This window comes from Wyeomyia smithii, chromosome 2, assembly GCF_029784165.1.
Source record: "Wyeomyia smithii strain HCP4-BCI-WySm-NY-G18 chromosome 2, ASM2978416v1, whole genome shotgun sequence".
Lineage (NCBI taxonomy): Eukaryota > Metazoa > Arthropoda > Insecta > Diptera > Culicidae > Wyeomyia > Wyeomyia smithii.
Genome location: NC_073695.1, coordinates 67,759,299 through 67,780,994, shown reverse-complemented (window position 1 = coordinate 67,780,994; position 21,696 = coordinate 67,759,299). Strand labels below are relative to the sequence as shown.

The 21,696-nt window shown below is 40.3% G+C and overlaps 2 protein-coding genes and 1 non-coding gene across 4 annotated transcripts in view; 1 reads left to right on the top strand and 2 right to left on the bottom strand.

Annotated features, from left to right (window-relative positions):
- LOC129722528 (chitinase-3-like protein 1) overlaps positions 1 to 16,998 on the top strand; it is a 28,344-nt gene extending 11,346 nt beyond the window's left edge. Inside the window, exons 3-4 of the mRNA XM_055676015.1 lie at positions 14,136 to 14,661; positions 14,731 to 16,998. Coding sequence (XP_055531990.1) covers positions 14,136 to 14,661; positions 14,731 to 15,123 — 919 coding nt within the window. The 3' untranslated portion in view covers positions 15,124 to 16,998. The remainder of the gene's footprint in view (positions 1 to 14,135; positions 14,662 to 14,730) is intronic.
- Positions 1,957 to 2,075, bottom strand: LOC129726250 (5S ribosomal RNA). Its single transcript, XR_008728299.1, has one exon. It is a non-coding gene; the product is annotated as a 5S ribosomal RNA (ribosomal RNA).
- Positions 15,189 to 20,531, bottom strand: LOC129722525 (glucose-6-phosphate exchanger SLC37A2). Of its 2 annotated transcripts, XM_055676010.1 has the most exons (8): positions 20,038 to 20,531; positions 17,072 to 17,852; positions 16,936 to 16,983; positions 16,664 to 16,847; positions 16,455 to 16,603; positions 16,272 to 16,395; positions 15,903 to 15,980; positions 15,189 to 15,562 (listed from the first exon to the last, which is right to left on the bottom strand). In XM_055676010.1, the coding sequence occupies exons 1-8, from the start codon at positions 20,163 to 20,165 to the stop codon at positions 15,396 to 15,398; spliced, it is 1,659 nt and encodes a 552-aa protein (XP_055531985.1). In that variant the 5' UTR covers positions 20,166 to 20,531; the 3' UTR covers positions 15,189 to 15,395. The 2 variants fall into 2 exon arrangements, with proteins under 2 accessions (XP_055531985.1, XP_055531986.1); XM_055676011.1 differs by lacking the exon at positions 16,936 to 16,983 and having other exon boundaries at positions 20,038 to 20,529.
- Positions 20,532 to 21,696: the final 1,165 nt, after the last annotated feature.

Below are 21,696 nucleotides of genomic sequence, written 5' to 3'. Positions count from 1 at the left end.
CCCAGTTTAGCGCCTTAGCCAGTGATTCACCACCGTGTTTGAACAGCTCGCTGGGGAGTTGGTCAGCTCCAGCAGCTTTATTGTTTTTCAGCCGGCCGATCTCCTCTCTAACCTCCTGGAGGTCAGGGGCTGGGATTCTGTCGTCATCTGCGCGTACACCGAGATCTACTACCACTCCGTCGTCGTCCTCTGCTACATCGCCATTAAGGTGCTCATCGTAGTACTGCTTCCACCTGTCAATCACCTCACACTTGTTCGTGAGAAGGTTGCCGCCCAGGTCCCTGCACATGTCGGCTTGTGGCACATAGCCTTTGCGGGAACAGTTCAGCTTCTCGTAGAACTTTCGTGTGTCATTCGCACGGTATAGTGCCTCCTTCGCCTCGCGATCTCGATCTTCCTCCTGGCGCTTCTTCTTTGCCTGTTCCGTGCGCGTCGGTAGCGCTCCACGTTCGCCCTCGTTTGGTGTTGCAGCATTCTCGCACGTGCTGCATTCTTCTCTTCCACTAACTGTTTGCACTCGTCGTCAAACCAGTCGTTTCTCCTGATCGGAGCCATAGTACCAAGCGCCGCTACAGCAGTACTACCTATGGCTGATCGAATGTCCCTCCAGCCATCTTCAAGAGTAGCTGCGCCAAGCTGCTCTTCCGTTGGTAATGCTGCTTCCAGCTGCTGCGCGTACTCCCGTGCAACCTCAGCGTCCCGTAGTTGCCCGATGTTTGGTCGCAGTGGGCGACTTTGACGCGTGTTTCGCACCGTCGAAAGTTTTGAGCGCATGCATACTGCAGCAAGGTAATGGTCCGAATCAATATTTATTGCACTGCAGTAGGTGCGAACGTTGATGACGTCAGAGAAGAATTTACCATCGATTAGAACCAGGTGATCTCCAGGTGGCTTTGTGGATGTCTTTGCGGGGGAAGAAGGTACTTCTGACTACCATACCGCGGGAGGCTGCAAAGTTCACACATCGTTGGCCGTTATCATTTGATGCGATGTGCAGGCTATTCGGCCCTATCACCGGTCTGTACATTGCCTCCCGTCCTATCTGAGCGTTCATATCACCGATGACGATCTTAACGTTCCGTTGCGGACAGCTATCATACACCTGCTCCAGCTGCGCATAAAACGCTTCTTTCTCATCGTCGGCTCTTCCTTCGTGTGGGCAGTGCACGTTGATGATGCTGTAGTTGAAGAACCGGCCCTTAATTCTCAACTTACACATCCTCGCACTGATCGGCTGCCACCCGATCACGCGTTGGCGCATCATACCCAGCACTATAAAGCCCGTTCCAAGCTCGTTGGTAGTGCCACAGCTCTGATAAAAGGTAGCCTCTCGATGTCCGCTTTTCCATACCTTCGGTCCCGACCAGCAAAGTTCCTGCAGTGCTACGATTTCGAAGTTGCGTGGATTTAGTTCATCATATATGATCCTGTCGCAGTTCCATGTACCGAGTTTCCAATCGTAGTCCTTATTTCGTCGCCTAGGTCTGTGCCGATTGTTCCGATCCGTATGACCTTTTTCGATATTTGTAACATTTGGTGTTTTTCGGGGCGGCTTGTTGGGCCTTCCCCAACCCCCTGTCTCGCCGGAGGGCCATCGTGTCAGCTCTGATTAGAGTCCCACGCTGACACCAGGACGTTGATCAGCCGCTAATAACATGGAGATCAGACGCTGTTTTGAGCCGCACCATCTTGGTGGACAGACGCTCGGGTTGGCGAAGCATTTCCTCTACCGCCGAGATATGGTTACCGCGCCAACGATCGCGTCGCACCTTCTCACTTAGCTATTGTCGGATGACAACATTGCCCAGGCAACGCCAACCAGTTGTGTCCATGTTTTAACTGGTAGTCTATTGTATCATATAACTCGTGGAGGCGTGAGATAGGAACTTGTGAGGACCGGAGCTAAGTTTGACGCTCCTTCCAAGTTGTCAACTCACCATTTGAAGCCCAAAAAAAGGCCAACAACACGCGACGTTCCCAAGCGGTCACCCATCTGAGTACTAATCGCGCCCGATGTTGCTTAACTTCGGTGATCGGACGAGAACTGGTGTTTTCAACATGGTATGATCGTTTTCGGTATAGTAGATTGTAGATTGAAAATATCGTCTACTGCGTTATGGTCACTATTGCTCAAGGAGGAGTTCTACCAAGCAATTAAACTATTCGGCTCCGCGGGAAAGAAGGCATAACCCGGTTAACTCCCAGCTTTGTAAAAACTATAACCAATCGTGCTTTTAAGGACGGAAGTTAATGTTGATGTTTTCAATTGAAGCAGTAAAAATGAGTTTTTGCCTCTTATCAAAATTTAAAATTCTACATAACTTTTTCAACGAGCGCGATTCAGCTCCATCCAAGCTGGTTCGTTTTCACTGTGAAGTGGGTACTCTACCTGCAACTGTGTTTCAGCGAGCTTCAACATTATTTTCGAATGGCTTCAAGTCAATTGAACTTCAAGGTTAGGTACTAACCATTGAATAAAAAGGAGAGTTGAAAAAGGATTATGATTGAAATTTAAATTGAATAGTCTCAATCGAGTGTCTGCCCAAACATATTGCAAGAAATATACTGCCGTGAGATGACAAAGTGAGGTAAGTGCCACATTGTAGAATATAGGTTTTTCATGCCAATTTTGATATCTTCCTTTTCGTTGTTATTCGTTCATACGTTGTATAAAACAAAACAAAATAAAAAAACAAAGTAAAGTAGGCACCGCACACTGTTTTCAAAGCTGCAAAAACGTGATCGAAATTGATTTGACCCAGAAAACTTGATTTTAGAACCATAGTGTCTTCAGTAAAGTTGTTTCATTTATTATTATCCATGTTGTAGAAGTTACAGTTTTTCGATCAATCCACTTAACAGTGAAAAGCGAATTTAACTTTTTTTCATTTTTGCACATAAAAATTTATCGTGTTCGGCAAACTTGTAGCATAAGAAACAATTTTGTCAAAGACATCATACTTCTATCTGCCTATTTTATTGGACTTATGTGGAGTTTTCTACAGATTGCCACTAAAAATCAGTTATTTCATTAAAACTTTTAGTGATGATTTTCAAAAATTTTTCAATGTACTATAAAATTGTTTCCTATAACAAAACGCACAATTTCTTCGAAGGAAGTTTATTTTTATCTCACATATATTTAGTTATTGAACATTTCTACTTTAATAATGCACTAATTCACATGATTTTTACTGTTTTTACTCAAAAAAAAAAGAGTTTGGAGCCATAGTGTCTTCATCAAAGTTGTTTCGTTAATTATTCTTCATTTTATGAAAGTTAGAATTTTGTGATTAATCTACCCAAAAGAGAGAAACGAATCCTATTTTTTTCATTTTTGGATATAAAAATCCATTATGCTGAGTAAAGTTTCAGCATATTTTATAAGAAAAAACCTTGTTATCTGCCAATTAAAATGAACTATTGTGAAGTTTCCTTTAGAATGCTTCTAAAAAGCTTTTTTTCAGAACTTTTTATAGTGATTTTCTAAGATCTTCAATGTTCTACATTGTTTTCTAGTTTAATAAAACACACGAGTTCACCGAAGGAAGCTTATTTTTATCCCTTATACTTATTTAGTTATTGAAGATTTCAGGAGACAGTGAGAGACAAATGCCTATATCTGGATTGAATGATGTTTTAGTTATACTTTAATGTAGAAATGGTTTAGTCTGCAGATATTTGCAGATTTTGAAGATATCTGTTAGTCAATTGATGCATTGTTCCTATAAAAATCGTCAATAACCACAGAAATATGAGATAAAAATAAACTTACTTTGCAGACATTGTTTGTTTTGTTATAACAAACAATATTGTAGAACATTGAAAAATTGTAGAAAATCACTACTAAAAGTTATACAGTAGGTTTCCGTTTTTGGCATGTTCCGTTTTTGGCATGCTCCGTTTTTGGCACACTCCGATTTTAGCAACAAAAGGGTTCCGTTTTTGGCAACATTTTATAGTACAAATATTTTTGGAGCCAAAACGGTTTGTTTGATCTGTATGACGTGTAGATAACAATTTTGTCTTTCCGAATAAAATATACACTTCAAAAATCAAAATCGTTGAAAATTTGTCCACGTGGTATGTGGATGGCCCCGAATAAAAGATCCTGAAGATTGAGGTGTCGCACCCTTTATTTGATGCAAAAATGTAAATGCTCCACTGCTAGTTCCTACGGGGCATCCGGATCATTCCGGTAGTGGCCAGCGCAGTCTGTATTAAAAAATATGTCTTTTGGATGATTCCTGATGAAAATTCCTGAAGATAGAGGTGTCACATGCTTTATTTGATGCAAAAATGTTAATTTCCTCTACTACAGGTTCGTCTGAGGACTTCCGGATGAAAAATAGCCATTTCTCAATGAGTTCTTGGCCGATTCCGGATCTTGATGTACCAGTCGCTTCTGAAATGGTTTTGTCATCTATGCCAGCGGTTCTCAACCTGGGGTACGCGTACCCCTGGGGGGTACTCGAAAGCCTTCAGGGGGTACGCGAAAGAAAAATCAATAATGGCGGACAAAGCAATTCTTCTCTAAAATACTTCTTTTTTTTCAATCTTGCTCTTAAAACATGACTGTAGCAATCAAACAAACTATAGTTCAATTTGAAACCTAAACAAGACTACCACAACATGATCTACCACTGCTCTCTCCCACTCTGCGGAAACATTCCAAGCCAGGGGGTACAATCGATATGAAAAATATCGCCAAGGGGTACGCGAATAAAAAAAGGTTGAGAACCGCTGATCTATGCCAATGATGCAAATAACTATTTTCATTAGGTAATCCATTACCAAATCCATCCAAAAATTAACAGGTTTGACATGCCTACCGGAACTCAGGAATATTTCCTACACCGGGTGACCTAGGCCATATCTGTAGACAGTAAGGCATCGTACACAAATTACGTAACACATGAAGGGGGGAAGGGGGGTTTAGTCAGCGTTACATAGGTTACATACACGTTACATTGTTACACAGGGGGGAGGGGGATAGTTGAGACAGTTACGTAACTGAAATGTTTGCTCAAAATTGAAAATTTGGAGAAAGGTCAGGTTGTTCAACCGATAGGTAATTTTAGGGGGCGGGGGAGTTATATCGAACGTTATCTATTGTTACATAGGGGGGAGGGGGTCTGAAATCTAGATTTTTAGCGTTACGTAATTTGTGTACGACGCCTAAATGGTCGGCGTGCTACCAGACCGAACCAAGCGCCAAAAACTTTATTCCGAGTAATCGGCGATCAAATTTTAACCACCCCGTATGTTTCCTGCAAACTGCTGCAAAGAAATTTTGTTATAATACCATTATAAACTGTTCAAATGATTTCGTTCTATCATGAAAGATAGATTATCAAATTTAACATCCACTGGTGTAAAAAACTTAATTTTGAAAAAAATGGCGCTTGGTTCGGTCTGGTCGCACGCCGACCAAATGAAACTTTAAAAGTTTTCCAGCTCAATAGTGTTGGAATTATTAAAATCGAATAATATTTGGCAAAGCTACAGCATTTCAAATTTCATCAAAATTTTGCCTATCCTACTTATTTTGACTATCCCCTGTATATCACAAAGCGCTAAATTCAAACTTTGAAATTCAATTAAAAATTCATCAAGAGCCTTATTGGTAGCTGTTACCCATTTGATGGGTAAAAAATTTACTCAGTAAAAAGTCGTACAACTCTTTCGAAAATTGGTGATATTTCTCTCATTAATGGGTAATTTATGTTTAACGTGTACACTAAGGTCACTTTTACGTGGATTTCGGAATTTACCCGGTATTTTTTTCTAACTTTAGTGTTTAGACTATAGTGTATTCGTAAACAACGCACTGTCGTAGATAACAGGTCTGGCAATCTAAAACCAGCCGTCGTTTCTACCCACTTGCTTTCAAATGGAACAGAGAGTTTGACGTCACAGACGCTGTTGTACAAGTGCTGCGATTTGAAATTTGTCATTACTGTACGCTATATACGACGGATTTTGTTTAAACCTGTTGATTCGTATATATAAATAAATTTTCATAATAATTTTGAAGTCTCAAATTGAATATATTAATGGCAAAAAAGGTTTCCGTTTTTGGCACGGTTCCAGTTTTGGCAACTGAAATTTAAAATTTTGTTGCCAAAAACGGAAACTTACTGTATTGAAAAAACTGCTTTTTAGTGGCAATCTGTAGAAAACTCCACATAAGTCCATTTAAATAGACAGATAGAAGTATGGTGTCTTTGACAAAGTTGTTTTTTATGAAATGTGCTACAACTTTGCCGAACGCGATGAGTTTTTTTTATGCAAAAATGAAAAAAAGTTAAATTCGCTTTTCACTGTTAAGTGGATTAATCACAAAACTGTAACTTGAATAACATGGAGAATGATTAATGGAACAACCTTACTGAAGGCACTGTGGCTCTAAAATCAAGTTTTTTGGGTCAAAATAGTTTCAATCACGTTTTTGCAGCTTTGGAAACAGTGTGCACCGGTTTAATACAAAAGTGACAAGAAATTCATTCGTTTTTGGGCCGTACTGAAAAACTAATCACTTTGATCTACGTCACAATGCCATCTCAGTATATTGACATAAAACAGGCTGGCGTAATTTTACGTTAACCTTGCGGTCGTGTCTTATAAATAACCTAGCTTGAACTATTTCTTCTGATATTCATCTTGATTCACAGGTGAATTTACCTCAGCTCTCAAGTATTTACCAGACATAATAAAACACACAATTCACAATTCAAGTTTCTAAGCGGATTTTAGAGTTAACTAGATTTTTTACGCAGAATTCCGATTTTGCGCATTTTTTATGCGAATTTAGGAATCTACGTATCTCCCGTGTAGTAAGACCTCAGTCTATCAAAGTTGTGTTCTTAGTCATGTCTAAGACCATAGATAAGTATTCCAGTGGAAAAAAGCTTTCGAAAGTCGACCTTTTTTGTTTGTCGGACAAAGACTTTGCAGCCAACTTTTAGTATACAGGAAACTTGCGTAGCTGGCCCTAAGATTCTCTTGATAGGGGAATTGTGGGTAAAGTGAACAGGGGTACAAACTTCTTTGGCACCTTATCTTTAGACAAAGTATGCGACATGAAACAGTCAAACAGTCAAAATAATAATCAACAACAAAAAACACGTGTACATTCGTGGTGGTGATGTTGTTTTTGTCCTACAAAAAATAAAGTTTTTTCTATTGTAAAACAGCATTTTATAACGATTTTTCTGCAAATATCTGTACTCAGACTACTAACCAGTAGAAATCATCAAAGGTTAGTAATAGTTCAGATGATTTTCTTGATACATTTAGGTATTTTCAATAATATGGATGTGCGGGTAAGATGGACAGCCCATGGTAATGATCAAAAAATTGTATTAATTTCCATTGAAAAATCTAGATGCTTCGTGTTTGTATCAGAATAACGCAAAGGTAAACTCGGACCGATGAACATATGACCGCGTGTCATTTTTGTTGAGGAGCAGACTAACGTGTAACGTAGTTTGTGACTGGTGTTTTAACCCTGACATGTATATATAAAACAAAAGTTTTTTTTTTATTCTCTCTAATAAATCTATGACTGCGTGAATATCGGACGTGTTCGGCTTTTTATTTCATCAGGCTATTGGCTCAGTCATGCTTTTTTTTGGATAGCTCTAAAATTTGTTTTATTCGGAATAAGAGTTCTCGATATGCGCCAAGTGATCAAGCGACGCAATAAATAAAGTTCGATCGTTTGTGCCAAGAAAATTGTCGTGAAAAAAAAAGATAGGATAGAACGTGCCGCATTGTAACAATGGAGGACGATCGCACGCAGCGCGTCTATTTGTTCGACGGAAAGAATTACTCGACGTGGAGTTTTCGTATGCACGCATACCTGGAAGAATTGGGTTTGCTGCACTGTATTGAAAAATCGCTTGAAGAGGAAGATTGCTTTCCGGAATTTATTACGGATTCAGCAGAAATGAAACTTGTAAAAGAGGAGAAACGAAAGCGGCGAAAGCAGGAAGATGCGAAGTGCAAATCTGTCCTAATACATAAGATGGCGGATTCTCAGCTCGAGTATATCCGTGGTAAAACGTCACCAAAAGCAATTTGGACAGTACTACAGCATACTTTTGAACAGAAAGGTGTTTCTGGTGTATGTTTCTGCTCAAACAACTAACTGGAATAAAGTTTAGCGATACTTCTTTGTTAGGAGAGCACATTCTATCGTTTGAGAAGATTGTTCGGGAGCTCGAGTCGGCAGGAATGAAGTTCGACGAGCCATTGATAGTGTTTTTCTTATTGCAATCTATGCCAAAGTCGTACGAACATCTTATTACCGTTCTGGAAACGCTTCCAGTGGAGCAGTGCTCCATGGAATTTGTAAAATCACGACTGCTTAGTGGAGACATAAAGCGCAAGTATAGCGGAAATTCTGGTCTAGAACCGGGAACGGCATTTGCTGGAAAGAGTGGCAAATTTCTCTATAAGTGTCATAGTTGTGGTAAATTGAGGCATAAACGAGCAGAATGCCCAACGAACAAGTGGTCAAATCGTTCAACTGAAAAACGGAAGAAAACAAAGAAGAACAGATCTGGAGCACTTAATGCTGAAGCAGACAGTGATGATTTTGCTTTTAGGCTACTGACATACTGAGGCGTCAAATGAAGCGAAGCAAGAAGCGTCGCAAAAACGTCCGAGCTACTTCTTCGAACGTCTATATGAAACGCTTAAACCGGTCATACTGGAGCGGCAAAGACGCGTCGATAGAGGCGGCGAAACAGAACGAGTAGTGTTTTGACGCGCGTATACCCGAGCAGGACAAAATATCATTATAATATCACAACCTGATATCGGAAATACACCTCATTTTGATCTTAATATGGTTTACATAGTTGGTAAAATAACAAAAAATAATACCAAAATATTGTTCCTCCAAGACTATATGAATAACAAAGCTTGATATTTCAATAACAAACCAGTAATTTGCATTGAAAATCGCGAAAATGACCGATTAATATTTTCAACTTATTGAACACTGAATGCATAACTGAATATATTATAAATAATCAATGACGAACAATTTTCACTTAAAAATTTACTTTTTATCAGAAATTTAAAATCAACTCAAATATCTTATTGAAGGCATATCGAGATATGATATCAAAATTTTATGATATTTTCATATGCATGTTTGAGACGTGAATATCTTTCGAATAACACGATAAGTCCTCATAGCTTAATATACTATTGATGAGTTATGATTTTGTTATGCTCTCCTGCCCGGGTATGTACGCGGTAATACCATATTCAGACTAAATCTTTTATCGCCAGGTGTTTTATATTTGCTTTGTTTTGGTTTGGTAATTGAAAAAAGCAAATAAAATACATTTTCGTTTAGAAAATGTTAAAATGTTTAGAAGAGGGTTGTGCAGTAAATCCATGTTCAGACTAAACCTGATATCGCCAGGTTCTTAATATTTGCTTTATTTTGGTCTTAAATCCTAAAAAAGAAAAAAAGTAGGGTAGAAAATACTATCGGGAAAAATTTTCAGGTCGTCGGGAAAATAGCACTGATATTATTGATTGATATTGTTGAGTTTTGATTTGAATGGCCAAAAATTTAGCATGCTGAACTTCTTTGGTCGCGAAAATGCAAGCCGCTGAGTAACTAGCTGTGCTCACATGGGTTATTGAAATCCTAACAGATATTATAAACTAGTTGAACGTTGCTCGGGGTCAACGGGTTTAAAATTCAGAATAATTTCTTATATTTTTTACTACGTCTGTAGCGCAACTCACTTCAGTAATATTATTTTATTTCATGAAAAAATCTCTATGTTTACTAAAACGTAATTTTTCGTGCTTGAAGAAGCAAAAAAATCTTCATTGGACGAATTCATATTTCCTTCAAACAAAACCGCTACTGGAATCTAGGAATATGAGAACACAACGCATTTGCGACGCTCGCTCCAGTATGTCATAGGAAGCTTCACCCAACGCTTCTGTTTATTCCGCTTCTCAAACGCTCAACGCTTCGCTTTATTTGACGCCTCAGTATGACAGTAGCCTTAGTGTAAACACCGATAGAGATGCTATGTATAGTGGTAGTAGTGATTTTCGATGGGTACTTGACAGTGGTGCTTCGGAGCATATGGTAAACACAAGAAACTGCCTCATGAACGTTCGAAAACTTGATGTACCGACGGTAATTAATGTGGCGAAATCGGGTGTATCGCTAGTTAGTAAATATGCTGGTGATGTGAAAATGAGAGCTATGGTGAATGGCAAGAAACTTAACTGTACCGTTTATAATGTTCTGTTTGTACCCGGTTTGTATGCAAATTTGTTTTCCGTCAAACGAGTAGCGGAACGCGGAATGGAAGTGGTTTTTGGGAACAACTGTGCGCGGATTACTAGAAACGGAAATATTGTGTGCACCGCAGATCGCAAAAATCGATTGTACGAACTGAACGTCAGTGTCACTGAAGTACCGTCTACTTTGATTGGTGAATCAGAAACTAAGCTGTCACTATGGCATCGTCGTTTTGGCCATATAGGAAATGCTGGTATGCTGAAACTAATTAGAAGTGATATGGTCGAAGGAATCTATAACAATTTTCGTCTCACCAGTGCTCAAAGTATATGTGAACCATGTATAATGGGCAAACAAACGAAGTTGTCTTTCGAAGAATGTTCGAAACCCCGTTCATCGCGTCCATTGGAATTAGTACACACGGACGTGTGTGGTCCGTTTAAACCGGAGTCTTGGGACGGAAAGAAAATTTTTGTAATTTTTGTCGACGATTACACACACTTCACGGCTGTGTATACTTTGGAAGCAAAAAGTGATGTTGTGAAAGCATTTAAAAAGTATGCTGCAATGGCTACCTCGCATTTTGAACGAAAAATTACGAGATTACGTAGTGATAACGGAAGTGAATTTATGAATGATGAGTTAATGACGTACTTTAGTGAATCGGGAATCGTTATGGAACCTAGTGTGCTATATACTCCGCAACAGAACGGAGTCGCAACAATCCTAGACCGTGCGCGAGCAATGCTCGATGAATCGGGTGTAAACCGAACTCTGTGAACAGAAGCAATACAAGCAGCGGTTCATGTAATTAATCGAAGCCCCACGAACGCTTTGTCAGTTGCGAAAACACCGTACGAAATGTGGTGCGATCGAAAACCAAACGTATCGAGATTACGTGTATTTGGGAGTAAAGTGTTTTGTCATGTTCCTAGAGAGAAAAGGTCCAAATTGGATGTAAAGAGTACCGTATGCTATCTGGCCGGCTATGGTATTCATGGTTACCGCGTTTGGAGTCCTGAAAAGCGGAAAGTTATTATCTGTCGTGACGTGATAATCGAAGAACTTCCTGTGAAGAAAACTATTCATCGGGAAGTTTATACAAACGATCATATGATACATATGTATATATGTAGTTTCAGACCGTCTGCCAGAACCGAAAGTGTGTGTTCCAATCAGAGATGCTCAAGATATTGAGTCTTCAACAAAAGATGAAGAGGATGCAGAAGATCCAATCGAAAATTATGAAAGTGCCGAAGACGATAGTGCACCGTTAAGAGGAAGCGAACGAAAGCGAAAGTTTCCGCAACATCTTGCGGATTACGAAGTCTGTATGGCGTATGCATTGAATGCAGAAAATTATGTCGAAGAGCTACCGGATAACGTAAAGGAACTACAACGTCGAGAGGACTGGCCAAAGTGGGAAAAGGTGATCGAGGATGAATTGCAAAGGGATGTTCCCAACGCCAGGGTTTCGATTACCAGGAAACATACGCACCCGTGGCCCGCATCAGTACCGTCCGTACGTTATTAGCAATAGCTGTTCAACAGACTCTTCACGTCCATCAAATGGATGTCCGTACCGCCTTTTTGAATGGAAATCTATCGGAAACCGTGTATATGCACCAACCTCCAGGATTTGAGAGGGAAAATAGTGTATGTAAACTCAACAAATCCTTATATGGGTTGAAACAGGCGCCTCGTAGCTGGAACGAACGCTTTAACGATTACATGCTGAAGGTTGGCTTCCGACGTTCGCAATACGATAGTTGTTTGTATGTGCGTAAAACAAATGATGTGGTGGTGTATTTGATTCTCTACGTGGACGACATTATTTTGTCGTGCAATTCGTTAGCAGAGCTCATAAGAATCAAACAATGTTTAAGTCGAGAGTTTGAAATGGACGATATGCAAGAGTTAAAATATTTTCTTGGTTTGAAAGTGGACAGAAACATGGATGAAGAAGTTTTAGCGATTAACCACACTCAATACGTCCGTGCTCTGTTGAAGCGATTTGGCATGCAGGACTGTAAGGCAGTAGCTACTCCGTTGGAAGTAAATTTGAAACTACAGAAAAGCGAGTCAGGAATCATAACGCAGCAACCGTACCGCGAACTTGTAGGTTGCCTAACGTATCTGATGCTTTCGTCACGCCCTGATATTAGTTCTGCAGTAAACTTTCTCAGTCGGTTCCAGAGTGGAGCGACGGATACCCACTGGTCACATTTAAAACGTGTGATGCGCTATCTACAGGGCACGAAGCACTATAGCCTTATATACCGGCGCAACAAAAATGCAGAATCTTTAGTTGGCTATGCTGATGCCGACTGGGGAAGTGACATTTATGACCGCAGATCAACTTCCGGTAGTGTGTTTCTTGCTTTCGGCAATACGATACTGTGGACAACAAGAAAACAATCGACTGTCTCTTTATCGTCTACTGAGGCAGAATATGTGTCACTCAGCCTAGCAGCTTGTGATGCAGTGTGGCTCAGAAATCTACTTGAAAACTTCGGAATAGTTTGCTGTGCTCCCACCACGCTGTATGAGGATAACCAATCCTGTATCCATATTGCCAACGAACCCCGCGATCAGAAGAGGTTAAAGCACTTGGATATACGATACCATTACGTTCGAGACTGTATTCAAGGTGGATTGGTAAAAGTTGAGTACATACCTACGGAGAAGCAAGTTGCCGACATCTTCACGAAGAGTCTCCCGAGAAGTCAGTTCATGGAGCATCGTTCCACGCTTGGTCTGAGAGGGGATGTTGAGGAGCAGACTAACGTGTAACGTAGTTTGTGACTGGTGTTTTACCCCGAAATGTATATATAAAACAAAAGTTTTTTTTTTTTTATTCTCTCTATTAAATCTATGACTGCGTGTATATCGGACGTGTTCGGTTTGTTATTTTATCAATTTTACCCCCAAAAAACTGCTTTCAAAAATGCTCATTAAAACTACGAAAAATACTATATTTGAGTACTTCTTCTTATTTTTTTATCAACCATTAGTGGCTTAGTTAATGTGCGCTATCGACTCATAGTTGTAGTGTTAAACTGTGGAGGAAATTTGGAAATGGCTTAGGGTGTCCATTTTATCACCCCTTCCCCTACTTACAGTCTCTCCCGAGTCGGGATTCAAACATACGCAGACTAGACTAGTAAGTTTTCTAGTGGAATTAGTCAAAGCTATCTGCGCGAAAAGGGAGGCTCTTCTTCAGTTGCCTCAACATATTATTTTTATTTTTTTTTTCAAGGTAAAAAAGCGGTAAAGAGAAATTCACAACACAACAATGATTGAACAAGACAACAACACTTTTTGCTGAGCGGGGGCCTAGTGTGGTTGGTAACGTCTCCGCCAACCACGCTCGACGCCTGGGTTCGAATCCCACCGCCAACATAGGTGTCGATGGTTGTGAGGTGGCGTGATCCACTCACAACCAACCCAACTGGTCTAGATTCAATCCTAGCCGACACCGGGAGATTTTCTGAGGCGAAAAATCTCTGGGATCACGCCTTCCATCGCATGAGGAATAAAGCCGTTGGCGCCGGTCCGTTAATAAGCGGGTCATGAGTTAGGGTCCTGGGTGTGGAGTCGTGGAGTCACCTCCCTGGGCGTCGGTGATTGGCCACAACGGTGGCGGAATTAGACCGACGGAAAATAAGCGAGAATAAAAAAAAACACTTTTTGCTTTTGCTTAATATTTAGGTTGAATTGTAAATTGTAAAAAAAATTGTTACATGCGTCCCAACTCAGGTTTAAAGGTTCTACCCGAAATTGACTTGAATTTCAACCGAACAACACAAAAATCACCCAAATCACCAAATTTCATCCTTTTTTTCAGATTTGACCGCGAAGGTTTACTGCTGAGTGCAGCAGTAGCGTCAGCAGAGTTTTCCTCTAGTATATCGTATGACATCCCACGAGTGGCCGCGGCACTGCACTTCATCAACGTGATGACGTACGATATGCATGGAGCCTGGGAAAACACCGCCGGTATAAATGCCCCTCTCTACAAGGGTCCCGCCGATCGAACGGAAATACAAAAACAACTGAACGTTAATGCCAGTGTACACTACTGGCTTTCACAGGGAGCCCCAAAGGAAAAGCTTATCTTAGGCATTCCGCTGTACGGTCGATCATTCACACTGGCGAATCCCGACCTTACAGATATCGGAGCACCAGTCACAGGTCCGGGTTTGGCAGGAGAACATTCCCGAGAACCTGGCATATTGGCATACAATGAGTTTTGTGAAAAGCAGCTGCAAGAACCGTGGAAAATTTGGTTCAGTAATGAACAACAAGCGTATTATGCAACCAAAGGCAACCAGTGGTTGGGTTACGAGGATGTGAACTCAGTTGCACTCAAGGTGATCTATACTTTCATTCAAACTACTGCAAAATATTCCTATTTGTATGAAAACTGTTTCGTTTGTTAGATGCAATTTATGCTGGATTTGGATCTCGGAGGAGCCATGGTGTGGTCTTTGGAGAGCGATGATTTTCACGGACAGTGCAGCAGTCAAAAATATCCACTAATGAATGTTATTTATGCAGCGATTAATAATGGTGCAGCGCCACCAACTACGCCCGTTCCGTCCACTCCATCAGCCGCTACGACTACGACTACCACTTCTAAGCCAGGAGTCGCACCGGATTGTGAGACTGAAGGCATACACCCGAATCCGGACAATTGTCAAGACTATTACATCTGCACGACCGAAGGACACCGATACGACTTTTCGTGTCCGGCAGGACTTCTGTTCGATCCGGTACTCAATGTTTGCAACTGGCCAGACCAAGTTGATTGCCAAGCAAACAATGAGCTTTAACTCGGTTATAGTCTATCCGAAATAAGCAAGGAAATTCTTTCAATTATTTATCCATTATCTGTTAGTTTATTTATGCAAGTCGTAATAAAAAGATTTAATCGAATATAAAAAATTACATACTTAATAGGCCTTTGTTGCAACCAAAACTTTGCAACCTATATTATTTAGTTAGTGTGTTTCAAAATATTTGAAAATAACTAAACGCCTAAGTGGACAGCCAAACGTACGACGCGACCTCACGCAACCGTTCACAGCTTTTTTTTAGTAGGTACTTACTCAATACGGACGTTCCGCCGCCGTGAACGGCGAGTTAGCTCCTTTACGACCAGTCGCAAAAGCAGTAGCAGTGCCAGAATGTCCGACACAATGAGCATGTAGAAAACGTTTTGCCACCCGGACGATGACACCAGGCCGGCGAAAAGGGGCCCAACAGCCGCTCCTGTGATTGAAGATGAAGGTGAGCGTTTGTATTTCAAAAGTGACCATAACTAAATTTAGTATGAGCCAGTATTTGTTTCTATTTTTTTTTTTAAATCTTTACACTAGATATCACAGTTTGCGTGTTTGAAAATGAAAACTTTTATTTTTCATATTGAGAATTTTTTTGCTTGTTATCAAATTGTGAAAACGAAATAATTGTGAAAACGAAAATAATTTTTAAAAAATCTATAAAGCGGTAACAGACAGGCCACTTAAATTCTAACTTCATTTTTGGATAGAAAATTTACAAAAAAAATACAGTGATTGACAGTATAAACATTTTAGGACTTCATACTTACCTATTGAACCAGTTCCATCGATGATGGCGGTAACAGTCGCTAGTGCTTTAGAGTTTCCATTTAAAGAACTGTGCTGACCTTAAAAGTAGAGAAAAAGGAATAATCATGATTTCGGTTTATTTCTTTGATGAAAGATGATAAATGAATTTCATAATTTATACGCCTAGCACATATATCCCACTTGAATTACATAAAGAATTTAAATTAAAATTTGGCGTAACTCTACTCACTTGGGCTGAAATAGTGAATACAATAATCTTGAAAAAAACGTCGTCGGTTGCGTACAAGAAACAGGTGACAAAAATTTCTCTTGGTGGCTTAGTTGCACATTGCTTGAAGAAAACTGTACTAGTTTGCTGTTAAACTTACCTAGTTCAGCACTGACGGAAGTAGTGATAAGAGCGTAAGGGCCGTTCACGAGCACCCCAGCCAGAAATAGCAGGCAAATGTTAAAAGACAACGAGACCGCGCCAAGCTTTTGATAAACTAGCAACTATAAAGTAAACATTGTCAACTCTGGAAACTGATTTTTCACTGGGGCAAACTAGTTACCGTCGGTGCGGCCAAGAACAGCATTCCCGAGCAGGTAGTTGCAGACATCCCGGTAGAATCTGAGATCAAGCCGGCCGCTATAGCTCCAACGATACCGCCAATATCAAACAACGTAGATAAATCAGCACTCAGCTCAGCACCCAAAGTAGCTGCAGAATATAATAGTCATGAATAAGAAACTTATCATCTTCTGACACCATTTTACTTACTGGAAGATTGAATGTATAGTGGAAGCCAATATAAAAATGTATAACTGACTAGCTTGGAGAAAAACAGACTTAGAGAGAACTCGATTACACCCGGAATTTTAAGTGCTCCTGCAAAACCTATTGCATCCTCCTGTACGGGAGCACGATTAATACTGCCTATGATTGGTGTCCGTTCATTTGTATCCTAGAATTGGCGTTATGTTAGTTGCTTAAAATAATCATTGTCTAAGCAACATGCATCGGCACGCTATGGAAAAGCCATATGAACTTACAACGTTAGAATAAAAACTGCCGTGTAAACTTCTTAACGAAGGATTTTCCTACATATTATGTTATCATCATGCAAATAAAACAAAAGGAAAAGGAAAACTTAATTTACCGAACATCGAATTCCGTATGCTTGCGTACCTGTTCGCTGCTGGTTCCCACCGATTCTTCATTGTCTGAATTTCCTCCAGATTCTATCGCCCGTCCGTCTTCCAGCCTCTTATAGCCACCACTCCTATCGCCGACTTTTTCCTGGCAATCAACAATTTCAGGTCGATCAACCAAAAACAGGAACATTGCAAAACCGAAAACCCCCATCAAAAAACCCGGTACAATGAACGACATTGACCAATCGGTTTCGACATAGTTTGCCGCAATCAAGGATCCCAAAATATTTCCTATTGACGTGTGACTATTCCAGATTCCGAATATTAGCCCACGCTTCGATTTGCCAAACCAGCGACCTACGATGGTAACAACACCGGGCCATCCTGTCGTTTGGAATATTCCGGCCATTGCCTGGACGAACACAAAGTACGACATCGAATGGATGTCGTACACTTTGGCCACCCCGAACAAGTAGCAAAAGATGCCGGAGAACAACATACCCAGCGATAGAAAGTATCGCAGTGAAACGCGTTCCGCAATGAACCCGGAGAAGAACATTGCGATGGCGTAGCTAAACAGAAACGAGGAGTCCAGTGAGCCTAGCAGGGCCGCCGAGTCCGGTCCATCGAAGGGCGGATAATCACACCAAGTACTGTCGTTCGGTGGCTCACCCATATTGTGGATAAATTCCGGCGGTAACCGGACACCGGTGCAATTACGGTGCAGAACCGACTTGACGACCGAGATTGGCTTTCGCGTCATGTGGTAGCACATGTACGCCAGGTAAGTTAACGTGAGCACCGAACATTTGAACCTGTGGGAGGGAAACAAAGATGCTCCGTTATTATTGAACAAAACAATTTTTATTGCAGAGAAGAGAAAATGTTTTAAGAAGTGTTCTTCATTCAAAATCCTCAAGCATACTGCTAAGTTAACATGCGGTTCATTTGCCTCAGATAATTATCTAAATTTTGTAAACAATATAAACAAAGTGCATAGTGAAGAGTCACGGTGTAAGCACGTGCACGGTACTGCAGGCCTGCAAAATACAAACAATAAACAACTTTGATAAGCACAATTTGCACTTGGACTAAGACTTCAGATGTTCTGTAAGGTTTATACCCTTTGGAAGCCAGCAGCATCTGTGACCGTATATCAGTTGAACAGAATAAATTGAACAACAGATTTAGAAAACGTTATCTCTCCACTATCTTTTTTTTGTTAATTCTCTAATCATATTAAATCTTCATTTTGGTCTTCTTATCACTGGAACAAGCAAAATAAGTTGCAAACTAGGTGAAAGTTGCTCTCCAGAAACAGCTTCTATTTGAGCAAATATTACTTACTAACACCAAATCGTTTTAACGATTATACAGAGCTGGCAGACGACAAACTGAAGCTGTGCCCAGATGGATCAGGGGTGGGGTTTAGAGGTTTTTAAATCCCCTCCCTATTTATGCCACGAAGAATGTTTAGAAATAACTAAGCAGCAAGGTGACCACAATAAGAGCTGATTATGTTATATGAAACATGTGGAAATACTGTCACAGCATTGCAACAATTTTATGATATAGCGCTCAGTTACTGGTCCTGAATGATTTATTAACAGCAATGCAGCTAAGCTAATTCATTTCCATATCTAGTCGATTTGCATAAACAAACTAGCAATAAAAAAAGCCGTTCGCTAAGAACGGCAACAGCTCAAAGTTGAAATAGAAATTGATAAAATTGTTTTCTATTTTGCTGGAAATGCTCTGGATCGTAGTTGGTCACGTCACATACAGCACGCGGAATACACACAAAAATGTGTTCAACGCACCAAACTTGAAACTGATAAATTTTACGCACCTGGTTGAACAGATCCATTTTTGTTGTCTACTGACATGGATGCTACTGGGATCCGGAATATTTTAGAAAAAAAAAAATAACAAAGCTTTACCTTAACATTACTGTAGACTGAAACAATTTTATACCTTTGTAGCTAAATTTACTTTCGTTACTCCCAACCTTCATCCAACCCAACGAAATCTTGCGAGACCGAAGTCAGTCTGTGTCGTGCGTGCAGACGCGACACAACAATGGAGTTCACTTGAATAATTCCCCGCAAACATGATTTCATATCTTTCGAGCAAAAATGAACTTGAGATAATCGCCAACTTTTCGTTAACTAATAACAACACTATTAGACTCACTTCTACACTGATAGGTAAATAGGCTTAACCCTTCAGTGTCCAAATTAATTTTTAGACGGTTTTCTAAAAGAATCATCGGGCACTAGAGGGTTCAAATTTTGAAAAAAAAAACTTTTATTTCCAGGGACAGTCTAGGAAAATTATCTCGTATCTGTTGTCCATGAGCGATGAAAATGACAAACATTCGCCATGTTATCATGTTTTTTATTTTTTACATTGCTAATAGTAACAAATAACAGCATATTGATAATAACACCTTAACTGTTGCGTTGCGTGTACTTCTAATGAGAATTGCCTTTTAATCAAGGTTTCTGAACTGTCTTTATCAGCACACATAACAAATGAGTATGTCTTCTAGAGGAATTTCAACATGTATGCTATCACGAGCTTAGTAACAAGAATTTTTCACCTCTCGACTCAATGCTCATTTCTTAGCTTTGCGTAAGCAAAATAAGTACTTAATCAATTCAAATTTCGCCAACACAAATGTTACGCCATAAAGCTCATTGCTACCGCAGCGTTCAACAAAGAATCACTTTTATAGACATGATAAGAAATAAACTGTGATTGTCAACATTGCCATGTTCCCACCAGCATCGTGAGTCATTATTAATTATGCGGGTAAAGCGTCATGCAGGCTAACACTGGCAATGCCCAAGGCAATCTTCTCTACAGTACTGATGCCGTTGCCTAGCAGTTTTTTCGCATCGGATCTTTATCAGCATCACTCGAGCGAACGGGCAAAACGGTCAAAAATGCCACATGTCACAATCTGCGCACGAGAGAAAATCTGAACAGCTTACTCACCAAACCAATCGATTAGCCTGCCATCGGGAACAAAGCTTTCCGCTGAGGGCGGTAACAAGCCGGATTCCAAGGGGTGCCTTCGGATAACTAGTACTCATGATTCTCCACCGGGGTCTTGAAACTGGCATTGACAATTTTACTCCTGCGGCACTCCTCTGTCGTGGGCGACGACGATCGGATTATGCCGTACCGTTTGCAATTGTTTATCGATAAAATTCTGGACACAACAATCAGCTGTCGGGTGCCAAGAAGCAGTTCTGGGTAAACACAAAGCGTTCGTTTTACTTTAACATTGTTTTCGACACGGGTTCTTGATCAACAAAATGTAAGCATAGCACAAAATCTGCATTTTAGTCAAACTGATTTGCACAAATAACATTAGTCGTTCTGCTTGCAAATGATTGGAAAAATACAGATTTCACCGTAAATCCCAAAGCGTTAACTGTATTTCGTGTCTGGTTTTCTACTGCTCGCAAGTTGTCAAGACTTGACAACATCAGCAGAAATGAACAAAGAGAATGAACTAAATAATGAAGCAGTGTTGCCAAAGCTACAACTAAAAATTTAATTCATTCATAAATGTCAGTTGATCATCAAAGGGCTGCGCGAAGTTTACTTTTAACTTTCGAAACAAATTTCAGTTCGCAATATTTAGATTCGGTTAAAATTTGTAAGAAAGTACGCGGTTTCACCACACACAAAAAACATACGTAACACTCAGGAAGAAATCTTCCAAAAAAGTTGGTACAAAATTAACTACTCGAGTGGTACCATACCATCACATACATAAGACATACGTAACACTCAGGAAGAAATCTTCCAAAATTGTTGGTACAAAATGAATTACTCGAAAGTACCAACCTCTGTAAAAAAAACCTCTGTTTGAGTAGTTTATGGAGGTTGTGTACCTGCGCAGCCCGGCATTAGTCTCGTTCCCATTTGAAAAATGCAGCATTGATTTCGTAAACAACTTTTTGACAGTTTCGTAAGGGATTTTGCTGAGGGCTCGAGTAGAGCCGCTATGAAAAAAAATCATTCCGTTCATTTTCGTCGAGCAGTTCATCCTGGTGTTGGCACCGGGTGATGTGGGGCAAAGAGTACCAAAAAAAAGCCAGTGTTACGTATGTCCAAGTATGTGACCACACTCTGAATAAATCACTGTTTGTGTAGTTCATGAAGGCAGTGTACCTGCACAGCCCTGCATTTGTCTCGTTCCTACTCGAAAAATGCGGCATTGATTTTGTAGCCGCCGAAAAAAAAACTGCATTTTGTTCATTATCTGTCGAGCAGTTGGACAGGAGAGGGTACGGAGTACTATGGGGTAACGTGTACCAGAAAAAACGCCACTGTTACATATGTCTTATGTATGTGATACCACCACATACATAAGACATACTTAACACTGGCATTTTTTTGCTGGTACACGTTGCCCCATAGTACCACGTCATGTCAAACTGCTCGATAAATAATGAACAAAGTGAATTTTCTATTTCTCGGCTTTATCGAGCCGCAAAGAAAATCCCATAAGGAACTGTCAAAAAGTTATTTACAAAATCAATGCAGCATTTTTCGAGTAGGAACGAGACAAATGCAGGGCTTCGCAGATACACTGCCTTCAAAAACAACCCAAACAGTGATTTTTTTCAGAGCTTGGTACCA